Raw genomic sequence first — 16,671 nt, 5'->3', positions numbered from 1 at the left:
GTGTGTGTGTGCGCGTGTATGCATGTGTATTTGCAGGGCTCACCTTGTCCACTGCCAAATTAGCCAATTGCTAATTTTTATACTAAGTGGTTACAACATTTAGTCTGGCTAAAAAATAACCACATTTTAATAATTTTCAAAGAAAAATTCTACATATCTGAAAATTAGCCAAATCAAAATTCGTTCTAGTGCAATCACACAGTGTTTGTGTGTGCGTGCGCGCACGTGTGTGCGTGTGCGCGTGTGTGCGTGTATGCGCGCATGTATATATGTATGCATATATGTACTTTTATTTCAATATTTTAATTAATAAAATAATAGGAAAAACATATTTAATAATCTTACTGTATTTTACATAATCACCTACGTTCTTTTTTATTTGGTTATTTGCAAATTCGAACTTTTGTGACCTCAAAATGACATTTAATAATTCAAGTAACATTTAGATTTACCGATTCCTAACCAAAAGTTAATTTCAGTGTCCTTCTGTACAAATTAACTGGAAGTCCTGACATCAGAATTATATACGCTTTTCTAATTGTGATGTTTTCAAAACTCGTTTGCAACTGTTTGGTGTAATACATACAATTAAGACGGTTTTAGCGGTTATTTGATAACATACATAAAATATCTTGTCATATTTGCATTAAATAGTATCCTTAAATTAGTTCAGGGTGTTACTGTTAAATTATTTTCAGAAAACAAACAACAACAAACAAATTTTTTTAATCTTTTAAATGTCTTTCTTGTTCATGTTAGATTTGAAAGTTTTACAAGGGTTGATAAAGGATACTTCCCGAGTGTCTTGTGATATCATAATTTATCAGCACGAGTTAATAAAAGTATGAAATCCGAGGCTTGCCGAGGATTTTTATATTTTTATCAACGAATGTTGATAAATTATGATATCACAAGAAACAAGGCAGGTTATTCTTTTTATAATTCGTTATCATTCTTTTCATTTGCGACAATTGTAAACAATGTCAGTAATGTCAAATGTGGGTTGAATGTCACTATATTTGGCAGAGGTAGACTCGTTAACTAGCAGAACGACAGTGGCGTGACGTCACTAATGATAGGTTTAGTGCTGAAACATACGCAGTGACGTAACAAAAAGAAGCGATATCTCTTAGGAGAATATCGCAGGAGATATCTCAAATTATTGTGACAGCGATATCTCCTACAAAAACCTTTAAAGGCGCAAACCCAAGTTTTAACCCGTAAAAAAATGGTCACTAAGTTAATTAGAGTTCCCCAACTTTTTTGAAGAGTATATCTATATTTGTGTGACCCATATTGATGATTGTTTATATATAGATATAGATAAGATTGTTTTTGACGATATATTGTTTTTGACGGTATCGGGCTGCAAACCCAGTACTTAACAAGGTTTGTGTCCGGTGGCTTATCTACAACAGCTTGTTCTGAATGTGCACGTAAAACCCTATGACCTGACCTGACCTGGTGGCTTAACCACGACACCACCGAGGTCGGTTGCATCAAATGTGTTGCAGCTAACGTTGGCCATACTCGCTATTGACTTTGCCACCAAAAGAGGGGTTGGGGGTAATTTTAGAGTCAGTGTCACTATTCTTGTTGCTTAAAATCAAACGAGTCCACTGTAAAATAGTTCTTATATGACTGAAATATATTTGTGTTTTTCAACATTATCAGTGGAATACGTTTTTGTTCAATGCAGTGTCCATGTGACCCTTAACATCTTGTGACTAGTATATGCAGGGCAGTACCCTGCAGGGGGGGGCGGCAGGGGGCAGTACCCTGTGGGGGGGGGGGGGGGGCAGGGGGCCGGGGGGCAGTTGCCCCCTGAGAATCTCTCTTTTTTTTATTCCAGAAAATAGCATACATCTCAGGGTTTAATTTGTAGTATAGTGTTTCATTTGTTTATAAAAAGTAGTGCCCCCCCCCCCCCCGTAGAATTTTGATCAGGGTACGGCCCTAATATGTCTAAAGTAGTTCCCCAGTAATGGCTTGAAACGCCATTAAAAAAGTTCATACAGCATGTATGTGACTAAAGGCATTAGATATAAATATCTTAATATTCATTGTCATTTTGACAAATCTTTATGATTCTGAATTACGTTTTAGAGAAATCTTAAGTTTTATCCCCCCCCCCCTCTTGTTTTCTTATTTGAACCAGAGACGGATCTAGGGCCCACCCCCCCCCCCCCACCCTAAATTTTGTGACAGTTATAATTTTTTAATATATTAATTTTCTTTCTTTTTTTACGATCCCTCTAAACCTCCCACAAAGTTCTATTGGCATTCCGCCTCATGTCATTGCCCCCCCCCCCCCCATAAATGCATTTTCTGGATCCGCCTCTGTGAACATAACTATATGCATGTTTAAAACCGCTTTAGGTTTCCAGATCTTTGTTTTATCCTACTGATTATATAATTATCTAATTGATCAGGGTAGATTTCCATTTTACAAACAACATATTATTTGGAAATCTACCCTGATCATTTACATAACTGGTCCATCAGATACATATTTAATGTTTAGTATCTACATAAGAAGGTGTTTCCTTGGCTCAAATATACATTGGCTAACAAATATGTAAATTAATATTCCATATTAAAGGAAAAGTATCCTAGGTGGTTAGGTACTATCAAATCCACCCTGCTGACAACTTAAGTATCTCGTTTTCCTGGAACTATCCCTAGCATTCATAATTATTTGCACCGACCAGTGATCCATAACTGCTTCAACAAAGGCCATGGTTTGTGCTATCCTGCCTGTGGGAAGCGCAAATAAAAGATCCCTTGCTGCTAATCGGAAAGAGTAGCCCATGTAGTGGCGACGGCGGGTTTCCTTTCAAAACTTTGTGTGGTCCTTAACCATATGTCTGACGCCATATAACCGTAAATAAAATGTGTTGAGTGCGTCGTTAAATTAAACATTTCTCTACAGCAGTGGCTGGGCAGGACGTAGCCCAGTGGTACAGCATTCGCTAATATGCGCGATCGGTGTGGGATCGATCCCCCTCGGTGGGCCCATTGGGCTATTTCTCGTCCCAGCCAGTGCACCACGACTGGTACACCAAAGGCCGTGGTATGTACTGCCTGTCTGTGGGATGGTGCATATAAAAGATCCCTTGCTGCTAATCGACAGCGGGTTTCCTCTCTCAATACATTTGTGGTCCTTAACCATATGTCTGACGTCATACAACCGTAAATAAAATGTGCTGAGTGCGTCGTTAAATAAAACATTTCTCTACAGCAGTGGTTGGGTGGGCCAAAATGATCCACTGCACACAAGCAAGCGCTCTAACCACTAAACCTACATCCCGCCTTATTTTATGTTTATCTACCGTGTAGAATCATTTCGAACAAATATCATGTCATAACATGTGAAATTTCGCATGCACGCTTACGAAGGGAAACCGGCCTACATTATAGATCGCTCGATGAATGGCTAACCCGGCACTTGATATAAATGTGTGTTTGCTTAAACCTCGCCCTAGTAGTCCGTACTGTTGGCGTGCTGCCCCGACGACCTCAATCGTCTCTCAAGCACTGAGGTGTGTTCAGGAAGGCGAACGTTCGCGGTCATCTGTTAGCTTGTTGCAATGGTCGTGGTGTTTCTTTTTTGTTTGTTAATTTGTTGTTGTTGTTTTTGTTGTTTTTTGCTGCGCCTAATGACATCAGTGATCATGTTTTCAAGTCAATATATTCAAGATTTCAAGATTTATTAAACAACACTCAGACACATTACAATATGTAACAAGAGGACATTTTCAAATACATAATTAACATACATGACAAGAACAGGCGTCAACATAGAAGTATCTATAATTAACATAGAACACAAGATATGCAAACAAAATAGCTAAAATATGCGGAGAAACGTCAGTTCACAAGACAAGATAATCTTTTAATAAATATAGCTAGGTTTTTTAATAATGGTGCATTAATAATGACAGCATACCTTTCATTTTAAAAACGCTAGGATTAATTCTATAATATTGTTTTATATATACGCAAGACCTTTTGAGCAGTTTCCGATACGTCTAATAGATTCTCCTTTTTCGATCTGCACTGCCGACCACCATCTTTATATTTACCCTATGTCGTACGACACAATAAGGTTATTCACATATATTTTTGGTTTAAATAAAAATTAAAGTTTTACACATGACAAAAATATATACCTTGATCAGTTAGATAATGGATTGAACCATAATATTCATGTTTAATGTTCAGTGTCTATATAAGAAAGTGTTTACTTAGCTGAAATATACATTAGCCAACAAATATATGTTATATACCATGTTAAAGGAAAACGAAAAAGATTCTTCGGGGTATGAAAGGAAAAGAAATGTTTTATTTAACGACTCAACACATTTTATTTGCGGTTATATGGCGTCGGACATATGGTTAAGGACCACACAGATATTGAGAGAGGAAACTCACTGTCGCCACTACATTTGCTACTCTTTTCGATTAGCAGCAAGGGATCTTTTATATGCACCATCCCAGAGACAGGATAGCACATACCACGGCCTTTGCTGTACCAGTCGTGGTGCACTGGCTGGAGCTAGAAATAACCCAGTGGGCCCACTGACGGGCGTCGATCCCAAACCGACCGCGTATCAAGCGAGCGCTTTACGACTAGGCTTGGTGAATAATGTGCTTGTAGTGTCAGTGTTTAGGTACTGTAAAATCCACCCTATTGAAATATTAAATGTCTTCATTTTCCTAGAACTATCCCTAGTATTGATGGTAAACATATAGTAAGGTGTTGTCTTTTTTTTCTTTTCTTTTTAATTTAAAGAGAAAACAATTACATATATATAAAATGGAAATCTACCCTTATTAGTTTGATAATGGATTAATCCATCATTTGAAAAAAAAATGTAGTGTTTCCTCTCTAAGACAATATACTTTGTATGTCAGAATTACCAAATGTTTCATATCCAATAGCCGATAATATATAATTAATATATATATATACAATATAAACATACAAGATTTGTTCAACGATTAGTATCAATAACCTGACGAACTCAATTAGAATTGCCTAGTTTAGTGAGCATACTGTAGATAAACGGGAAAACTCTGAAGTGAAATACCGCAACTTTCGATTTCATAACCTAGCCATTCATTGACGAACATTTACACGTTTGCCAACACTATGTTTTATATATAATATTACTAGTATATACATTGCATATATGTTATCATATGGTATATGTTCTGTTTCAGTCAATAGCCAATTATATATACTGTTACTGTGTGTCCGATGTATATATAGTGATTGATTGGTAATAATCACTCATTACACCTAATTATAAACTTAATGTTTTCTTTGCCAAAGTGTATTTTTGATAATAATGCTAATATTAATATTAATAATAATGTCCAGACTCGTTCCTATACGTAAATAACTTACCCATCTTTGTGGTCATTTCAGTGATGTGTATTCATCTGTGTACCAGTATAAATGTGTTCACCTGTTTACCTGTATAAAGCTGATGTCATTATCGTTACTTGGTAATACGTCCTTTTCTCAGAAATATATTCGTTCATTATAAGGGTTACGCGTCATACTACCGTATATAGATGACCCACGATTCACAACGGCCATGTGAGTAGGATTACTTGAAGAATCAGTACCTAATAATAGCTACTTGTCGAATCTTTTGTTAGTTTTCATTCGTCCTGAACAAAAATAATGCTGACTAGCCTACTTGTTTACTTCCTGGTAATCGACTTTCATTTTATCTCTGTAAGGCATGTAGGTTTTAATAGACCAAATCAATTCCTATTGCCGATAATGTTAACGTTTAGGCCTACTAATAAAACTGATATAAGTAGCGTATCAACACACCCAGGAAGTGCAGCAATAAAAAAGGTGCCACCTCACATCTAATCTACCTGCAAGAAAATTGGGGAGGGGGGGGGGGGAGGGTCACATACCATTTAAGAGATTTAATTAATGTTTTTATTAGCAACAGTCATTTTTGCTGAAAATTGCAGTTCCATTTTTGGGGGTACCCGCATTAGTTTCTTCCTCTGCCATATACAGCATACATCTGTATAACAAATAAAAGTATATTTATTTATTGTTAATGGATAATAGTATTTGCACAAATAATCAATGTCACATATTACTACCAATCACAGCCACAGCTGTTTTTACTCCGTAAATATTTCACGGTACACCTCGAACTTTGACACGGAACTCTCTTCTTTGGTACCATGCAACCTGTAAGTGTAACAGTTGTACATTGTAAATATACTCTAAAGATGGATTTTTATTACACACCAGTGTAAAATATTAGTCATGTCATAACAATCACTCAATATCCAACTAAAGTACTAATCAAAATTATACCCAGGTGATTTTTCAATCTTATATATTAGTTATGAAAATCCCTGGAATAAAAAACATAAAAATGTGTCAGTATTATCATGACCTGTTATGGTATTCAAACAACCGGTTAAAAAAAAAGACAATAAATGACCTGTTATAGATAGAAATACGAGATGCATTTACAATTTTACTGCAAAACATATGTAATTTGGAACAGACTATAACTCCCAGGTTTATGTTGATTACACTTGACAGGTGAAATCACAAATACTAAGGTAAGCAGAGAGGTTGTCTCGGGTGTGTTCAATATCAAACTTGGTGTTATAGTCTGCTGCATATTACATATGTTTTGCAGTAAAATTATATATATATCTCATATTTCTATCTATAACAGGTCATTTATTGTCATTTTAGGTACCGGTTGTTTGAATACCATAACAGGTCATGATAATACTGACATATTTTTATGGTTTTTATTCCAAGGATTTTCATAACTAGTATATAAGACTGGAAAATCACCTAGGTATAATTTTGATTAGTACTTTAGTGTCATATTGGCGTGGCGTGAGCGTGACGTAGATCATTTGCTAACCCAATTCGTAGAAACATAACGTGTAGTAGGTCTTGACATCTGCTTACTTCTGCGTTGCGACTTGTTTGCAGTTGGTTTGTAATAAATAAAATATTAAACAAGCTTGCCTGTCATACCATTTTTATGAAACTCGTGAACAGTGTTGGTATTTCGCTCGTCAGATACCAAAACTGTTCACTCATTTCATAAAAATGGTATGAAAGGCAAGCTCGTTTAGTATTCTATATATCTTATATAAACTGGATTTTTTGTAGGCTTGACATTGCATTTAACATGAATATGTTGTTGTTGTTGTTTTTAAGGGGGAGTGGGTTTCTTGTTGTTTTGGGAGGGTTTTTTTTGCCAAATTTGACATTTTAACAAGTTCAGTTTTATGTAACTGTCTTAGCTCGAGACACCTCCAGCTCTCCCCCTACAAGATATCAATAAGGGGAGGGCTGGAGGTGACTCGCCGAAAAGGTTTTAAGGTGATTTGAGCAATTTTCACGGGCTACCAATCTAAAGTGCGTTGGACTATTTACAAAAAAAAAAAAAAAAAAAAAACATAAAATTTTGAAGGACGACCCAAAGTTTTAAAGTCCAACAAGCCCCCCAAAAAGGAGGTTAACTGTTTTAGGAAAGGTTGACTTCTACGGCGAGCTGAGTAGGGGAGTCGCACTCAGGTTCGGGTTTAGAGGGTGTGTCTGTTTAAACCAATATGCTGGGAGAAACAGCTGGACAACAGGGGTTGTCCTTTTCAGGGTATGTGTCCGCCATGCAGGCAAAGGTACATACAAAACTTCACTGGCCTGCTAATATTAATAAAAATGTTATAGCCACTAAGGCTATATAGAAACATATAGCGAAATTAATTGTGGTCTGAGGCCTACTGACGATAGCCGCTCTTCAACTTGCCGATGGCCAAGTGCCATTCGTCTTCTGCAGGGGAAGGAATTGGCGGAGCCGGCGGTTGAACCGTGTCGGGTCGAGTAGTCGGCGATGTCGCCTTCCTCTTGGCCGCCGCAACAACAACAGGTACCGGAGCCGACTCAACGGGAGCGGTAGGTAAAGTTAACCGCTTCACCGGAGTCGGCTTTGGAGTAGACGTAGTCCGTCGCGGCGTCGGTTGATACATGGCCGTATCAAGCTGTCCGCTGTCCGGCGTCGGTTGATAAATGGCCGTATCAAGCTGTCCGCTGTCCGGCGTCGGTTGATAAATGGCCATATCAAGCTGTCCGCCGGAGGCGTCGGTTGATACATGGCCGTATCAAGCTGTCCGCTGTCCGACGTCGGTTGATAAATGGCCGTATCAAGCTGTCCGCTGGAGGCGTCGGTTGATACATGGCTGTATCAAGCTGTCCGGCGTCGGTTGATACATGGCCTTCCCTTGATCTTCCAACACTCCCATAGAAAACATACACTTCAATAAATATTGAATTATTTATTGATATAAGCGCTAGGCCTGACCGACTGAACTTCAAGAGCTTCAAGAAACAATTCCCTTAAAGTAGTATATGAGATGGGTTTCTCAACATTTCTGAGTTTATATCCATCTTTTAAAGCACTCAAACAACAAAAAAGATATCTATCCTCAATATCTCTCATTGCTGTCCATGTTAAAAAACGTTCAATATTAACAACTGGACACAACTTGGTACCTGTTTTAGCAATCAGCACCCAAGCACCATCACGATACTTATCAGTTTTACTCGATTCTATAAACACTCATATGAGTACTGTCTATCACAATATCAGAAAGTCGCAAATGAAGTAGCTCTTCACTTCTTAGAAACCCAGCATAAGACAATAGACATGCACAAATAATCCTTTGATTTTTAACATTTCCTTCAGAATATACACGATCATACATATCTGATAACATTCTCACAGTTCTTGGATCTTTCTTATTAACTGGTTTAGATAACCGTCTTTTTCCTGCCTCCAATATATTTTGTACTAGCTTAGAATCAGTAGGTGACTGAAAATCATACAAATTATGCGCCCATTTAATACTATAAAAAGCATTAATAACCGAACTCGGAGTGTTAGCAGTTTGAATCAAAGAAGCTAAATAGAGTGCCACATGAAAAGAATCAGCTGGCAAAATGTTCCCATCCCGTAAATCATTACTCAAGGCCCATTTTGTCCACCTAATAAAACCACCATAATATGATTTACAAGTATGTTTAGCCCTTGAACTATTAAGTAACTCCGGGAGTAAGTCCACCTTGCCCACCAATACTTCTGGTAGCTCGTCTATTTGCTCTGCATAACTCTGAAAAAAACAAATGTAAAAACACAAATTTACATATAACATATGTATATTATATAAACATTCAATACAACTTAAATTTAAACATCAAATTACTTAACATCTCATCCATATCCACCATTAATTGTTACTATATTACAACAAATCTAAAACCGCCACTTTCAATTCAACTGAGCAATTCTATAGGCAGCCACGCCTAATACCTGTCGAACCAGACCAGCAATTCTAAAGGCAGCCACGCCTAAGAACTGTTAAACTAGACCAGCAATTCTAAAGGCAGCCACACCTAATACCTGTCGAACCAGACCAGCAATCCTAAAGGTAGCCACGCCTAAAAACTGTCATACCAGACCAGCAATCCTAAAGGCAGCCACGCCTAAAAACTGTCATACCAGACCAGCAATCCTAAAGGTAGCCACGCCTAAAAACTGTCATACCAGACCAGCAATCCTAAAGGTAGCCACGCCTAAAAACTGTCATACCAGACTAAAGGGAGCCACACCAGCCACATCCTAAAGACCAGCAATTCTAAAGGCAGCCACACCTAAAAGCCACACCTAAAAACTGTCATACCAGACCAGCAATTCTAAAGGCAGCCACACCTAAAGGCAGCCAATCCTAAAGGCAGCCACACCTAAAACCTGTCATACCAGACCAGCAATCCTAAAGGCAGCCACACCTAAAAACTGTCATACCAGACCAGCAATCCTAAAGGCAGCCACACCTAAAACTGTCATACCAGACCAGCAATCCTAAAGGCAGCCACGCCTAAAAACTACCAGACCAGCAATCCTAAAGGCAGCCACGCCTAAAAACTGTCATACCAATCTAAACCAGCAATCCTAAAGGCATCCCACGCCTAAAAACTGTCATACCAGACCAGCAATCCTAAAGGCAGCCACGCCTAAAAACTGTCATACCAGACCAGCAATCCTAAAGGCAGCCACGCCTAAAAACTGTCATACCAGACCAGCAATCCTAAAGGCAGCCACACCTAAAAACTGTCATACCAGACCAGCAATCCTAAAGGCAGCCACGCCTAAAAACTGTCATACCAGACCAGCAATCCTAAAGGCAGCCACACCTAAAACCTGTCATACCAGACCAGCAATCCTAAAGGCAGCCACACCTAAAAACTGTCATACCAGACCAGCAATCCTAAAGGCAGCCACGCCTAAAAACTGTCATACCAGACCAGCAATCCTAAAGGCAGCCACAAAAACCTGTCATACCAGACCAGCAAACATCTAAAACCTGTCATACCAGACCAGCAATCCTAAAGGCAGCCACACCTAAAACCTGTCATACCAGACCAGCAATTCTAAAGGCCATATCAAGCTGTCCGCCGGAGGCGTCGGTTGATACATGGCCGTATCAAGCTGTCCGCTGTCCGACGTCGGTTGATAAATGGCCGTATCAAGCTGTCCGCTGGAGGCGTCGGTTGATACATGGCCGTATCAAGCTGTCCGGCGTCGGTTGATACATGGCCTTCCCTTGATCTTCCAACACTCCCATAGAAAACGTACACTTCAATAAATATTGAATTATTTATTGATATAAGCGCTAGGCCTGACCGACTGAACTTCAAGAGCTTCAAGAAACAATTCCCTTAAAGTAGTATATGAGATGGGTTTCTCAACATTTCTGAGTTTATATCCATCTTTTAAAGCACTAAAACAACAAAAAAGATATCTATCCTCAATATCTCTCATTGCTGTCCATGTTAAAAAAGGTTCAATATTAACAACTGGACACAACTTGGTACCAGTTCTAGCAATCAGCACCCAAGCACCATCACGATACTTATCAGTTTTACTCGATTCTATAAACAAACTCATATGAGTACTGTCTATCACAATATCAGAAAGTCGCAAATGAAGTAGCTCTTCACTTCTTAGAAACCCAGCATAAGACAATAGATATGCACAAATAATCCTTTGATTACTATTAAGTAACTCCGGGAGTAAGTCCACCTTGTCCACCAATACTTCTGGTAGCTCGTCTATTTGCTCTGCATAACTCTGAAAAAACAAATGTAAAAACACAAATTTACATATAACATATGTATATTATATAAACATTCAATACAACTTAAATTTAAACATCAAATTACTTAACATCTCATCCATATCCACCATTAATTGTTACTATATTACAACAAATCTAAAACCGCCACTTTCAATTCAACTGAGCAATTCTATAGGCAGCCACGCCTAAAACTGTCAAAATAACCCAGCAATTCTAAAGGCAGCCACGCCTAATACCTGTCGAACCAGACCAGCAATTCTAAAGGCAGCCACGCCTAATACCTGTCGAACCAGACCAGCAATTCTAAAGGCAGCCACGCCTAATACCTGTCGAACCAGACCAGTAATTCTAAAGGCAGCCACGCCTAAGAACTGTTAAACCAGACCAGCAATTCTAAAGGCAGCCACGCCTAAAACCTGTCATACCAGACCAGCAATCCTAAAGGTAGCCACGCCTAAAAACTGTCATACCAGACCAGCAATCCTAAAGGTAGCCACACCTAAAACCTGTCGAACCAGACCAGCAATTCTAAAGGTAGCCACGCCGTCAACCAGACTAAAGTAGCCACGCCTAAAAACTGTCATACCAGACCAGCAATTCTAAAGGCAGCCACGCCTAATACCTGTCGAACCAGACCAGCAATTCTAAAGGCAGCCACGCCTAATACCTTTCGAACCAGACCAGTAATTCTAAAGGCAGCCACGCCTAATACCTGTCGAACCAGACCAGCAATTCTAAAGGCAGCCACGCCTAATACCTGTCGAACCAGACCAGCAATTCTAAAGGCAGCCACGCCTAATACCTGTCGAACCAGACCAGCAATTCTAAAGGCAGCCACGCCTAATACCTGTCGAACCAGACCAGCAATTCTAAAGGCAGCCACGCCTAATACCTGTCGAACCAGACCAGTAATTCTAAAGGCAGCCACGCCTAAGAACTGTTAAACCAGACCAGCAATTCTAAAGGCAGCCACACCTAAAAACTGTCATACCAGACAAGCAATTCTAAAGGCAGCCACACCTAAAAACTGTCATACCAGACAAGCAATTATAAAGGCAGCCACGCCTAAAACTCAAAAACAGATCATCAATTCTAAAGACAGCCACGCCTGGATATAATTTCCAAAACTACAGACAATCATACCAATCAACACTTAAATAGTAAAATCCATTTTTAATGCCAACATTCTGAATTTCAAATCTTCATTCCCCAAAATACCAACACCATTTTTGCATGGAATATAAAAAACTTTTTCAGTTGGCAAATCAAACCAATCTACCACATTTCTGATAAATCTTTCACCATTTAACCAAATTAAAGGCCAAAAATTAGCTGATTTCCACACAGGAATCACTAACACACCTTTAGCTTTACAAACTTCCATTTTCTTCAAAACTCGAGAAATTAAAACAATAGGCGGTACAAAGAGACCAAATTGGGTATTCCGGTTATATACAAACGCATCTATGCCAGCACAATTTTCATTCCAAAACCTGGAATAAAACACAGGCAATTTTGCATTATGATTAGAAGCAAACCAATCAACTTCCAGTTTCCCCCAAGCAGTTTGTAGTAATTCTACAATGCAAAATGAAATACCCCAGTCATCACTATCAATGATGTGGGACATAATCTGCCTTTTCATTTTCACTTCTAGGTATCCATTCCATTTCTAATGAAATTTTATTCGCAAAACAAAATTCAAACACTGCCATCGCAATATCTTGCAAATCTTCTTTCATTGAACCTTTAGTAACAATACTGCAAACACCCATGTTATCTGTAAACTACTTCACTCTGTGGCAGCTCAACACATTTCTAAACGAAAATAAAACACTTTGCACAGCACTCAATTCTCTCCAAGTAGACGATTTCAAACTTTCTTCCATGTCCCACATACCATGTGAGATTTCATTATTCATCTCGACACAATACCCAGTAAATCCACTGCTGCTAGCATCGCTATACACAACTTTAGAACAAAATTGTGAAGAAAACATTTTCCTTTTATTAATTAAAATCAAATTCCGTTCCCAAAACTCTAATTGAACAACACTATTTTTCTGACAATTTCACATAAGAATTCCAAGTAGGAGCCGACAAAATATCTATACTAAGATATTTTGTCATGATTTGTGTGATATTACCAACAACAACATTCATAGAAATGATCTGTCCAACCACACTAGCGATCTGTTTTACATGAATCCGTCTATTCTTTTTCACTGATAATATTTTTTCAATACAGTCAATTACTTTAGTAATACGTGTTTTTGATATACACATAAAACCACTTGAAGCATCTAAAATAACTCCAAGAAACTGAATTTCTTGCACAGGTGTCCACAGAGACTTTTCAGATTTGGGTATAAAACCAGATTGTAACAAATCATTCTTAATACATTCTGACATTAAATTTGTAGAACAATAATCTTTTCCACACCCAAACCCATCATCTAAATACATGAAAACCCTCATTCCTTCGCCCCTCCATTTAGCGATTAAAGGTCTAGTTAATTTCGTAAAAATATATGGAGCGGATGATAAACCAAACGGCAACACTAAAAACTTATAATAAAAAATATCACCGTCACCATTCACCCATGAAAACCCCAAATACTCTGTATGAGGTAAAAATATATCAATAAAATGATATGCTGAATGAATATCGAATTTAGACATCCAACAGTCATTTTCTAAAAACATCAAGACAATTCTTAAATCTTCAAATTTTACCGATTGTTTCCACAAATGCATATTAACTAATCTCAAATCTAATATAAGTCTCTTTTTCTCGTTATTCTGAACTGAAACACTCAAAGGATTAACGACATATGGAACATGTTCACACTGCTCTATCAAGCCTCTTTTACATAAATCATCAATTGCACCCGTAACAAATACTTTCTCGGTTAAAGCAGATAAATTGTTTCTGGAAAAAAAAATTCCTGGTTTAGAAAAAAACGGTATTTTATACCCACTTTGTATCACATCCAAAATAAAATTATTAGCCCCAATATCACTCCAAAATCGTATATTACGTTTCAAACGGCCTTTAACAATAATATCTTTTTGACCTTGTTCATATTCATAATAATCATGTGTAAAATTATTATCATTACAAACAACCAAAATCGTATCCGTCAATTCTTTAGTCTGTGTAGAACATTCCGCTTTCTTTGTCGTCTCACTTGGACCCACTGAACTGGTCGGGTTTAACTCGACTTGAGTAGGGGCATCTTTTCGGAAATGTGAAAATTCTCCACACGAGAAACAGGCTCCGCCAAAACTTGACCCTTGTCGGAAATAAGGGCCGGACTGACCACGAAAGGGCGAACGCCTTGAAGCCTGTTGTAATACCATTCTATTCCCAGAATGGACCGCAACGGAGCCTCCCCACTGAGAATTAGAAACACCACCGCCACTGCCAACTGAACTAGACACCCCCATTGAAGACCGGATCTTCCCTGGTTTATTCCGCGAGACTTTCTTCTTCCGTAAAGCACGAGCCTCCGCCTTGAAAATACGCGACTCGTCATCCGTGTCGCTTGCAAGCGGGTTAACCTGATATTCGCACACTGTTCCCCAACCGCCTTCTGAAGTATCAGCAATACGTATCAGTTTATTACGTTCCTTCAATTTGTCACTACATTCGTTCAGCGTCTCAGACAAATAATCAAACTTCTTATATTCCAAAGCCCACAAAGCCTGTTGCAAACTATCCTGTATGTCTACGTTAAAAGTATACTGAATTTTGTTACCTTTGTAACGCCAAGTTAAATCACATTGGTTTTAATCTTTTTAACCTCGGATGTAACTAACACCGAACTATTACGAACTTCTTCCTTAAACGAATTCAAATCTTCCTTTTGTCCTCTAACTTCAACCAAAAGCTGTTGCAGTGTATTTTGTATTTCACAATTAAGAGTATTAACCTGTTCAGGTTCTGCCATAACGCGGTTGATAACGATACAACTGGACGCTGTCCGCTGGAGGCGTCGGTTGATACATGGCCGTATCAAGCTGTCCGCTGTCCGGCGTCGGTTGATACATGGCCATATCAAGCTGTCCGCTGGAGGCGTCGGTTGATAAATGGCCGTATCAAGCTATCCGCTGGAGGCGTCGGTTGATACATGGCCGTATCAAGCTGTCCGCTCTCCGGCGTCGGTTGATACACGGCCGTATCAAACTGTCCGCTGTCCGGCGTCGGTTGATAAATGGCCGTATCAAGCTGTCCGCTGGAGGCGTCGGTAGATACATGGCCGTATCAAGCTGTCCGCTGTCCGGCGTCGGTTGATACATGGCCATATCAAGCTGTCCGCTGGAGGCGTCGGTTGATAAATGGCCGTATCAAGCTGTCCGCTGGAGGCGTCGGTTGATACATGGCCGTATCAAGCTGTCCGCCATCCGGCGTCGGTTGATACATGGCCGTATCAAGCTGTCCGCCATCCGGCGTCGGTTGATACATGGCCGTATCAAGCTGTCCGCTGTCCGGCGTCGGTTGATACATGGCCGTATCAAGCTGTCCGCTGGAGGCGTCGGTTGATTTCTCCGCCAAAAAAGATTTGGCAGTCCCTGCACATTTTGATGATGGCGAAAGAAAGCTACAAATACTGCACTGCAGACTTCGATTAATGACCACAAATTTACAAGTTTCGTTGGAGAAACTTCACAGTGTACCTGTAGTCATCACATTGAAGATTCGGAACATTTCCTGTTATTTTGCTCTTGATAATAGAGAGCGCCAGTCCTACTTATCCAGGTTAAAGCATTTAAATTTAAATATCAACACTTTACCCTCCCTCCCCACCTCCACCCCGAGAAACTCTTCTTTCTTTTACTCCAGAAAATAGCATACACATCTCAGAGTTTAATTTGTATAGTGTTTCATTTGTTTATAAAAAGTAGGCTAGTGCATACTCCCTAGAATTTTGATCAAGGTACGGCCCGCCCCCACCCACCCCCCCCCCCCCCCACCCCTAAATTTTGCGCCAGTTATAATTTTATATTAAATTTTCTTTCTTTTTTATACGATCCTCCTCCAAACCTCCCATAAAGTTCCATTGATATTCCGCCTGTTTATTATTTTGTCTCATTATCATCTAGTTTAAGTGGCGGGTGAATTCTTGGAACGAACTCTCATGGAAAGAAAAAAATGTTTTATTTAACGACGCACTCAACACATTTTATTTACGGTTATATGGCGTCAGACATATGGTTACGGACCACACAGATTTCGAGAGGAAACCCCCTGTCGCCACTACATGGGCTACTCTTTCGATTAGCAGCAAGGGATCTTTTATTTGCGCTTCCCACAGGCAAGATAGCACAAACCATGGCCTTTGTTGAACCAGTTATGGATCACTGGTCGGTGCAAGTGGTTTACACCTACCCATTGAGCCTTGCGGAGCACTCACTCAGGGTTTGGAGTCGGTATATGGATTAAAAATTCCATGCTCGACT

The 16,671-nt window shown here is 39.2% G+C and overlaps 1 protein-coding gene across 1 annotated transcript; it reads right to left on the bottom strand.

Moving 5' to 3' along the window:
• Positions 1 to 10,713: 10,713 nt before the first annotated feature.
• LOC121377920 lies at positions 10,714 to 15,919 on the bottom strand. Its single transcript, XM_041506017.1, has 3 exons — positions 15,889 to 15,919; positions 14,349 to 14,939; positions 10,714 to 11,215 (listed from the first exon to the last, which is right to left on the bottom strand). Exons 1-3 carry the CDS (start codon positions 15,917 to 15,919, stop codon positions 10,725 to 10,727), a joined length of 1,113 nt encoding a protein of 370 aa, XP_041361951.1. The 3' UTR covers positions 10,714 to 10,724.
• Positions 15,920 to 16,671: the final 752 nt, after the last annotated feature.

Source organism: Gigantopelta aegis, chromosome 7, assembly GCF_016097555.1.
Source record: "Gigantopelta aegis isolate Gae_Host chromosome 7, Gae_host_genome, whole genome shotgun sequence".
Classification (NCBI taxonomy): domain Eukaryota; kingdom Metazoa; phylum Mollusca; class Gastropoda; order Neomphalida; family Peltospiridae; genus Gigantopelta; species Gigantopelta aegis.
Note: the sequence above shows the minus strand (reverse complement) of the source record. Positions and strands in the feature narration are given on the sequence as shown.

What these genes read in the sequence shown, in the direction of transcription:
- LOC121377920 (XM_041506017.1), bottom strand. Translation starts at nt 15,919, where the DNA reads ATGTTCCGAATCTTCAATGTGATGACTACAG. An exon ending in CTTCAATGTGATGACTACAG is followed by an intron (nt 14,940 to 15,888) that starts GTACACTGTGAA and finishes CTTTTAACGTAG; the next exon opens with ACATACAGGATAGTTTGCAA. An exon ending in ACAGACTAAAGAATTGACGG is followed by an intron (nt 11,216 to 14,348) that starts ATACGATTTTGG and finishes TTGTGTTTTTAC; the next exon opens with ATTTGTTTTTTCAGAGTTAT.